The following is a 10,292-nucleotide window of genomic DNA, read 5'->3' on the forward strand; positions in this document are numbered from 1 at the left end:
CAAAATAAAATATAGATGAAACTAAAGTTAGGCTGCATACAAAACCAACAACATAATATTCTACTAGAAAAGTTAGCCTAGTTTCCTTCTTTTAAGTTTAGATTATGTAGCTTGACATCACAAAACACAAAAAGGCAAGATAAAATACAAGGTAAACGTAAAATAAAATAGAAGTCAAACAAAAGTTAGGTTGCATAAATACAAAAACTGCATTGCCAAAAATAGAATTTGTTGTCTAGAAAGACCTTTTAAACTTTGTTTCTTTCGTTTTTTGACTTAGTGAATCGCGATCTGGTTTTTCTTAGGCGCGCTTGTTTCTTAGTTGTTTTTTTTGTAAAGAAACTTTATTCAGACGTTTTTTTTTACGCAACTCCTTTAACATTATTTTTAACAAAGTATTCTTTTATACGTGTTTACATTGAAATAAAACCCTTTGCGTAAATAGAGATAAATTAGAGAGCAAAAGTACATAAAAAGCCTCGCTACTTTGCAGAAGAAGAATTGGATGGCAAGATTCGTGTGCTTTCTCTTTCGTTTAAGGTACTTCTTGAATATTTTTTCAAAGAAAAGTTAGCGTAGTTTTCCCCTTTTAAGTTTAGCTTACGCAGCTTGACATCACAAAACGCAAAAACCAATAAGGCATGATAAAATACAAGATAAACGTAAAATAAAATAGAAGTGAAACAAAAGTTAGACTGCATAAAAACAAAAAAAAAAAAAAAAACATAATATACTTCTATGTATGTTTACATTGAACTAAATAAAATCCTTTGTGTAAAGATATGAAAAAATAGAGAGTAAGAGTTCATAAAAAAGCCTCGCTATTTTGCTGAAGAAGAAATGGATGTCTAGATCTTTTAAAATAAGGAACTTTTTGATTTCTTTTTCCGAAAAATGGTTGGAGCAGTTTTCCTTTTTTAAATTTCACTTATGCAGTTTAACATCACAGGAAATATTATTTTGCTTTTTAACAAACTCTTAAAAACATCAGAAGTAATTCTAAATGCAACTCTATTAAAAGTTTTCACAGAATAACAAAACGACTTCTTTTTTTTTTTTTTAAAGATAAAAAAAAGTTTGAACTATCTTTAAATAAGAAATGTGAGAACAGTTTAACAGAACTTCTTGTTTATTATGTCTTTAGCGAAACAGATAAAAATATTTGCAAAAGCATAGATAAAACAAACTACACAAAAGGCCCATCTTTATTGCCAAACTGAACAAACTTATCTAAACTACATAAATGGTTTCACGATATTGCCATATTGAACAAACTTTTCTAAACTACCCTCTTTTTGAATTTTTAGCTTCATGTTTTTAATTTTGTCTTTAATATGGCTTTGGTAGGAGTACTTTTGCAAGACATGAATGAGCTTGTCACTGCTATGATTTGCCAAGATGCCAAGGTAATCTTTGTACGAGCAACTTGAGCTTACATCTGTAAACACGTCTTGCAAGATGTATGCCAACACCAAAGCTGCACATCGTGGAAAACTTCTGGTGTTGAACCATTCGTTGTGGCCAGGGCAAGCATTCAGCTCTTCAACTATTTCATCTAAAATTTTACAAACTCAAGTCATAACACAAAGTGATTAAATCAAATATTCATTTGGTTCTGAAGTAAGACAAGATTTATTCTGTTTTTTTATTTATTTTTTTTTGTTGACCTTATTGTTTGCACTGATAGCAATAACTGGTTTTTGAAAGATTACCTAAATGGCATTGGCTAACTTCTGCTTTGTTTTCCTTTGTTCTTGGCTGAGTTGATCCTGAAATAAAATAAAACCATGTTCATTTTTCTAATTCATAAAAACCATCAACAGTTTCTAAGTGTTAGAGATGATAACAAGCTGTGCATGATTTCTAACGGTGATGTTTCTAACTTCATCATTAGAAATCGGGTAGACACAACTTTCTAAAAGTGCACTTAGCAATGATGGCTAGTTTTTGTTAACAGTTAACCATCTGAAATTGTGCAAGAAGAGGTTTGTGTTTATATATCTTTGTATAAATTAGGTTTTACATTACCGATGAGTTCTTGAGTGAAAGATGGCATTTCCAACTTGATTTTTTTTCTTCTTGGATCTTTTACTTCTAAAACATAATCAGTTTTAGTATCATTCACTTGTATAAACATTTAAGCAATCACAGAATTAGTCCTGCAACAAATACATACACACTTCTGTGTTGTTTTTTTGTTTTGTTTTGTTTTTTTTACAGCTCTAACAATAACAATAGAGCAAGGAGTTGATTTGGGCATTTTCATTTTTTGAAAGCGTGTTGAGATTTGCATAAAAATCAAAAATCAAAAATCAAAAAGAATTTACCTCTGGATGTAGAGGCAAGACTTTGGCTAAATAGGCTACCAACAGATTGAACAGCATAAGGTGAGAGCTGCTTTGCAAGAACAGTACCAGCCTGTTGGACAGGAACAGCTGAAACTGGATCAGATGAAAGAAACAAACTGGGTTTGGCCAATGTTTGCTGAAAAGCAACAAGGCTAGGAGTCAGAGGAACAGAAAAGACCTCTTTTGAAGGACAGAAAGCGACTTGCTGAGAAGGAGAAGCAGAAACAGGTTTGGCAACCACTTGCTCATTAAAGTAAACTGGAGAAAGTTTTGCATGGTGTTCAATAAAATCCGGTTCATCAGGAAATAATGTTAATGCAAGAGGAGAACAAGCTGTGCCAACAGGAACAGCTAGAGTCTGATCTACATCCATACAAACAGCTTGTTCGTTAGGAACTAGTTGTGCAAGAGCAGGGGATAGTTCAAGAACTGGACCAGCGATTGTTTGTTCAGATGGAACAGACGAAACAGGAGTTGAGGTAGGTTCACACAAGAAATCTACGGCATGGTCGTTGCTATCCTCTAAAGGAACATTGTTTTCTACAGCTGGAGAAAACGGAACCACTGTGGTACAGCTGAAAGTAGCAGCACATTCTTCAGAGTCAGAACCGGAGTCTAAATCTTCCTCAAAGATGTCCTCAACCTCATGAAAACCGTACTCCTCTGCATTAGTTTGGAGCCAGTCCATCACATCCTTCTCCTTCTTTGGTGGTCTCTCAGACTTTTCAACAGTCAAAGACTCTATGACTCCGAAGGACTGTCCGATGCCCAGGGCAAAGCGCAACTCCTCTGCAGCGTTCCACTGGGACACATAAAAGCTATCCATTGTGTTCCTGCTGTGCTTCATGTAGAGTGTAGCAAACCGCTCGCGATCTTCTTTGCTGTTGTTGGCAAAGTAAGTGGCTATCGAACCGCGAATGCAAGTGGGAGTAAGACGCTTCATGGGAATGTTTACTTGGCTTTTTCTGAAGCAGGACGTCAGGCAAGAGGAGATAGCAGAGGAACCCATCTGGTAAACAGGCACTCTAGTTGCACCGAGTGTCACACATTCGTCTTTGTTGGGTCTCATCGATGGAAAAAGGGGCCTGTAGCAGTCGCTCAACTCCAAAACAGTCTTGGTGTCTGCAGCCATGTAGTGAGAGTCGTTGACAAGAAGGTCTCTGTATCTCAGCAAATAAATATCGATCAACACTTTCAAGTCGTTCGGCACTAGAATGTTTTTGGCTCCGTACTTGTATGCTGTTTTGTAGCGCTCTTGCACAATGCAATATCCACACTCACTCTTCTCAGCAGCCATGTAGTCTCTAATGTTTAAAAGAGCAATGTTAGATTTTCTTAAACTGTTAATTACAGTGACAGAGAGCAGAAGATGGTTTCGTAGAGACACAGCATTGTCTCTAGTCGGTGTAAGAGACGGCTTTCTAATCGATTCCACTAACTGTCTTACGTATGCAGACTTGCCATATTCGTTCAGCAAACTGACATTGATGATGTTGATGCATTTTTTGCTTTTCACAAGGCTCCTCCTCAAAGAACGAAAGGGCCTCAGCACTTTTTGTAACTCCTCCACCTTGCAGCGCAAACGTCGGATGGCCTCATGAGAAAGTCCGAAATAGACATTCCTGGCTTCACTGAAACGAAACAGGAGACAAAGGTAGACAAGGCGGTTGTACAACGTGTGACAAGACATGGCTTTTGTTTGGTCAAGTTCACTCAGCTTGGAATTGAGCTGAATGTTTTTAAAGTGCATGGAAAAGTATCTATCCTCCAAAACGTTGGAATTGGTGAGAGCGTTCGGGTGCAGCGTCAGCGTGCTGTCACAACATGTCAATATTTCAACAACTGCATTTTTGTAGATCTTTGCTTGTGACAAAGTGTTGTTGTTGGCTACCACAAGCCACTTTTCAAAATCTCTGAAGAGCTCATCTGCTGACTGGTAATAAAAGTGAAAAGCATCTTTGTCCAGCTGAAACAAGAGTCTCTTATCTTCTGTCAAGACGGAGGAGTTGGAAACCAAGTGCTTTAAGGAATTAAAATCAGAGTCTAGGACGGATTCGGTGTTCAGCTCTTTGTTTTCTACAGAGGTGCAGTGGTTTGCAGAAGGAGCCTCGGACGAACCAGCAACTGATGAGGGCAAGCTTAAAAGAGGATCAGAGGAAAGAACCGGAGAAGAAAAAGAGGAGGAAGGCCCAGGAGCAGAGGATGCAGAGCCTGATGCAGACGCTTGTTCAGCTACTGGCTTAATACCAAAGAAGGCAGGTCGAATAAATTGAGGGACATAGAGCTTGTCGTTGTCGTATCGCTTTGCCTCTGCAATCTTTTGTTTGATCGTCTTGGAATCGTAGAAATGAGTCTCTTTCAAGTGTATGTCCAGTCGGTCGTAATACTTCCAACATTGCAAACAGGGGTAAGGTTTTGGACAGCCGGACTTGCGTTCGAGACGAGCATGCTGAAACTTCCTGACCATTGCAGAGTAAAAGATGGAAGCTTCATCCAAAGTCCAAGAATGATCTTTTTTAGTCAAGTGTCTTTTAATGCTTGTGGAGGAATGTTTGCACAAAGGCATCGGACAGCTAACAGCGTACCTCTTCTTGGTACCATAGAAAGGTACAACCCTGTTTACGGAGCCACACGCTGCAACTAATGCGGCCCTGACTTTGTTTTTGAGCTTTAAGTCTCTCTGTTCTTGTGACTGCCTTCTTTTCTTTTTTTTCGCTTTAGAGTTCGGAGAAGGGGCAACAACAGTGTTGTTTTCTTGTGAAGAAGACATGTTCAGGTGTTTGTTTGCAACGGTTTATGCTAAAAAAAAGAAGACAGTTAGTGAGAGTGTTTTTCTTCTGCCTGCATCCTGGAATCCTGGAATGTTTACAACTGCAGGGAAGAGCTGTGTTTTTTCGAATCCTCTGCAAAAGAGAAAAAAGAAAGAAAAGAGAGCAACAAGAAGAAACAAAGTTTCCACTAGCAAATGAAAAAGAATGAGAGCAACTAGCATTACATGCATGGTGGCAGCAGTGATTGCTATTATGAGAAGGAGAATGAGAAAAAAAAAAAAAAAAAAGAAACAAATAAATAAAGAGATGGAGTTTGAGAGGATCTCGCAACCATATGACTCAAAGAAAGAAACTGTGTTGAAAAAAGGCAAGAGAGGGCAAATAGAACTTGCTAACAAGGACAAATGACAGACATAACTACAACAGTAACAACTCTCATTGCAAGCATAATAACAACAGCATCAGCATCACTGACTCAGAGAGTGTTGACATAACAAAAAAGAAAACAAAAGTACAAGCCAAGTGGGGGAACATTAACAAACACTCATTGCAACTATAACAACAACAACAACAACAGCAACAGCATCACTGACTCAGAGGGTATTGATAAAAAAAAACAAGCAAAACAAAAACAAACAAAAAAACAAATAAAAAAACAAAACAAGCAAATTGGGTGAACAGTAACAACTCTCATTGCAAGCATAATAACAACAACAGCATCAGCATCAGCATCACTGACTCAGAGAGTGTTGACAAAATAAAATAGACAATAAGCAAGCAAAGTGGGTGAACAGTAACAACTCTCACTGCAAGCATAATAACAACAACAGCATCAGCATCAGCATCACTGACTCAGAGAGTGTTGATAAAATAAAACAGATTATAAACAAACAAAGTGGGTGAACAGTAACAGCTCTCATTGAAAGCATAATAACAACAACAGCATCACTAACTCAGAGGATATATAAAAAAACAAACAAACAAACAAACAAAACAAAAACAAAAAAAAAACAAGCAAAGTGGCTGAACAGTAACAGCTATCATTGCAAGTAAAATAACAACAACAGCATCAGCAACATCATCACTGACTCAGAGAGTGGTGATAAAATAAAACAGATTAAAAAACAAGCAAAGTGGCTAAACAGTAACAACTATAAATACAAGTAAAATGACAAAAGCAGCAACAGCATCACTAACTCGCAGGGTGTTGATAAAAAAAAAAGCAACAAACAAATAAAGCAAGCAAAGTGGGTGAACATTAACACTCATTGCAACTATAATAACACCAACAGCAACAGCATCAGTGACTCAAAGGGTGTTGATAAACAAAAACAAAGGCACAAACAAAACAAGCAGAGTGGGTGAACATTAACAACACTTATTGCAAGCATAATAACAACAACAGCATCAGCATCACTGACTCAGAGAGTGTTGATAAAACAAAATAGATTATAAACAAGCCAAGTTTGTGAACATTAACAAACACTCATTGCAACTATAACAACGACTACAGCAACAGCATCACTTACTCAGAGAGTGTTGAGAAAAAAAACAACAAAAAAAACAAAAACAAAACAAAACAGAAAACAGAAGTACAAGCCAAGGGGGGGAACATTAACAAACACTCATTGCAACTATAACAACAACAACAGCAACAGCATCACTTACTCAGAGGATATTGATAAAAAAAACAAACAAACAAACAAACAAAACAAGCAAAGTGGCTGAACAGTAACAGCTATCATTGCAAGTAAAATAACAACAACAGCATCAGCAACATCATCACTGACTCAGAGAGTGGTGATAAAATAAAACAGATTAAAAAACAAGCAAAGTGGCTGAACAGTAACAACTATAAATACAAGTAAAATGACAAAAGCAGCAACAGCATCACTAACTCGCAGGGTGTTGATAAAAAAAAAAGCAACAAACAAATAAAGCAAGCAAAGTGGGTGAACATTAACACTCATTGCAACTATAATAACACCAACAGCAACAGCATCAGTGACTCAAAGGGTGTTGATAAACAAAAACAAAAGCACAAACAAAACAAGCAAAGTGGGTGAACATTAACAACACTTATTGCAAGCACAATAACAACAACAGCATCAGCATCACTGACTCAGAGAGTGTTGATAAAACAAAATAGATTATAAACAAGCCAAGTTGGTGAACATTAACAAACACTCATTGCAACTGTAATAAGAACAACAGCAACAGCATCACTGACACAAAGGGTGTTGATAAACAAAAACAAAAACACAAGCAAAGTGGGTGAACATTAACAACACTCATTGCAACTATAACAACAACAACAGCAACAGCATCACTGGCTCAAAGGGTGTTGATAAAATAAAGAAATAAAAACAAAACAAGCAAAGTGGGTGAACAGTAACAACTCCCATTGCAAGCATAATAACGACAACAGCAACAGCAACACCATCACTGACTCAGAGAGTGTTGATAAAATAAAATAGATTATAAACAAGCCAAGTTGGTGAACATTAACAAACACTCATTGCAACTATAACAACGACTACAGCAACAGCATCACTTACTCAGAGAGTGTTGAGAAAAAAAAAACAAAAACAAAAAAAAAACAAAACAGAAAACAAAAGTACAAGCCAAGTGGGGGAACATTAACAAACACTCATTGCAACTGTAACAACAACAACAGCAACAGCATCACTTACTCAGAGAGTGTTTATAAATAAAACAAAAAACAAAAACAAGAAACAAAAATACAAGCCAAGTGGGTGATTACTAACAGCGCTAACAGCAGCAACAACAGTGTCTTTAGAAACAACAAACAAGTACAACAGCAACAACTGCTTTTACAGAGTATAACAATAACAACAACATGGCACTAACAACAACAAAAGGGTTGGAATAAAAACCTGTAGGCAAAAGGAGAGCTGCATTCAGACAAGATCGATTACAAAGAGGCTCTTCTTTAGGACAGAGGAGAAACTGCTTTTGAGGGACAGAGGGACTTTTGTTGTTGTGGTTGTTGTTGTTGTTGTGCAGAAACCAACAAACTTTTATTGAACCGAATATAACCGAATATAACCGAAAGTCTTGTTTGCTTCTGTTTTGTGCCATCAAGAAGGGAAAACAAAACATCACAAAACAAACGAAGCAAACGAAACAAACAAACAAACAAACGAACGAAACAAACAAAAAAAAAAAAAAATTAAAAAAATTAACAAACAAACAAACAAACAAGCAAACAAACAAAAACAAATAAGAAAAACAGAAAACGCAGTACCGAAACCTCGCCATTTTTTATCCTTCCTCAAGCTTTCTCTGGGCGCCAAAGACCGAGAAAGTTGAGCAAACGTGACGTTGAGGGGGGGGAGGGGGGTACTTAAGGACAGCAGACCGACCAATGGCACGCTTAGGAGAGACCCACGTGAATGCTACATTTTCTTTCTATGTACGCTGAATCCGCTCAAAGTCTGGAATTTCCAGCATTCACGTGTCATCACTCCAGCCACCAGATTGGCCCACACTTTGCACACTTTCAAGACTAGAAACTCACTTGTGCTCAATTTGAGCAAAAAAAAAAAAAAACTAAGTCTCGCATGGCGACAACTTTTCCAAAAGCAAACAAAGGCAAACGAAGGCAAACGAAGAAAAAACAAAAACAAATAAACAAAAACAAAACCGAATAGGGAGAGAGAGAGTGAGTCGACTCATTTCTTTCGACTGCCTTAAACGAGAAGTCTAAAACGTTTAAAAGTTGAAAACTAAGTTTTTTAAATGAACTGCACCGAAAAAACTTTACGACAGTTTAGCTGGTTAAAAACGCAGAGGAAAATATTTTATAAAATTTAAGCGTTCTAAAGATGTCCATTTTTGTTTTTGGCTTTTTTTTATTTTGGTTTGTTTCTGGCTTGTTTCTTTCTTTAAATTCTAGCGATCGAGCATATTTGAACGGTTTCATCAACCTGTCGGCGCACGTGCTCGAGAGCTAGAACTTTGATTGCTTTTGTTGTTGAGAATTGAGAATGTCCGAGCAGGTTTTTTTTATCGATTTCATCGCTTGTGGCGAGGCAAAAATCAAAACGCTTTTTGGACGAAAGAAAAGAGATTAAAAGGAAAAAAGAGAAGAAAAAAAAAACAAAAAAATAGGTTATGTGTTATGAACATTTATTTTCTCACGCGATGACGTCTAGTTTTGTTAGAGTAATTAAAATATGGTATCAAGTTTGTAATTTCTATCTTATTTTTAGTTACGGATAATTGCCAATTATGTCACGTTTAGTATACACAACGCTGTTTTCTTAATAGCAATATGATACAAACAAGTTATAAAAAAAAAAGCGTTCGCTCGATCTTCCTTAGTCAGTTGAACAAAAAGAAATTTTCACAACATATGATTGATTTGGTTGTCCTAGCAAGCTGTTTTAGCAAACGGCTAGAGGTTGCAACTGTTGTTCATTGAAAACGAAAAATCTAGCGTCAGCAACAAATTTTTGAATACATAATGTACGCAAAAGTGGCACTAACAAATGAAAATGTAAAAAAACTGTTTACCTTGATGCCAGACTCGCAGAGATGTTGTCGCTCGTTGCTATCGACTGCGAACAGCTTTGTTGTTTTTCGAAGTGCCTCTTCATTCTACTTATAGCCGAAGTTTTGGCTTCGAAAAAAAATACGAACGTCGTTAAGCTCAACGAGCTGCTTTAATTGTTGTTCGTGCGAAAACGAAATGCTTAAAACGGATAAAAGTGTTGGCGTAATTACACTTTTCGACCGCGATGCAGTTTGTCAACTCTAGCGTACTTTTTTGGCTCGTGGAGCAAAAGCCTCATGATAATAGCAAAGGCTTAAAATGTCTTAACATGTCAGCAAAGGCTTAATATGCTTAATAAACTGTGGTTAAGTTTTTGCGGTGCAGTTCATTTACAACTTAATTTGCAACTTGCTGGCACAAGCAAACGTTTATGACTTCTCGTTTAAGACAGTTGAGCGAAATCAGTCGACTCACTCATTCTCCCTTTTCTGTTTTGTTTTTGTTTTGTTTTTTTGTTTTTGTTTTTGTTTTTGTTTGTTTTTTTTTTTTCTTTGTTTGTCTTTTGTTTAAAATGTAAAAAACTCGAAAGGAAAGTTGTTGCTTTGTTTGCTTATTGAAAGTTTTCGCCAGTTGCAAGACTTAGTTTTGTTTTTG

The 10,292-nt window shown here is 36.7% G+C and overlaps 1 protein-coding gene across 2 annotated transcripts; it reads right to left on the bottom strand.

Annotated features, from left to right (window-relative positions):
• Positions 1-1,187: 1,187 nt before the first annotated feature.
• LOC149876019 (uncharacterized) lies at positions 1,188-8,463 on the bottom strand. Of its 2 annotated transcripts, none has more exons than XM_090075865.1 (5): positions 8,388-8,463; positions 2,328-5,147; positions 2,029-2,094; positions 1,713-1,769; positions 1,188-1,555 (listed from the first exon to the last, which is right to left on the bottom strand). In XM_090075865.1, the coding sequence occupies exons 2-5, from the start codon at positions 5,116-5,118 to the stop codon at positions 1,236-1,238; spliced, it is 3,234 nt and encodes a 1,077-aa protein (XP_089931991.1). In that variant the 5' UTR covers positions 5,119-5,147; positions 8,388-8,463; the 3' UTR covers positions 1,188-1,235. The 2 variants fall into 2 exon arrangements, with proteins under 2 accessions (XP_089931991.1, XP_089931993.1); XM_090075867.1 differs by having other exon boundaries at positions 2,328-6,535; positions 7,566-8,441.
• Between the last annotated feature and the right edge of the window lie 1,829 nt (positions 8,464-10,292).

Source organism: Hydra viridissima, unplaced genomic scaffold (genome assembly GCF_058129835.1).
Source record: "Hydra viridissima isolate aposymbiotic clone 2 unplaced genomic scaffold, HvirCarnegie_v1 scaffold_57, whole genome shotgun sequence".
In the NCBI taxonomy this organism is placed as follows: Eukaryota; Metazoa; Cnidaria; class Hydrozoa; order Anthoathecata; family Hydridae; genus Hydra; species Hydra viridissima.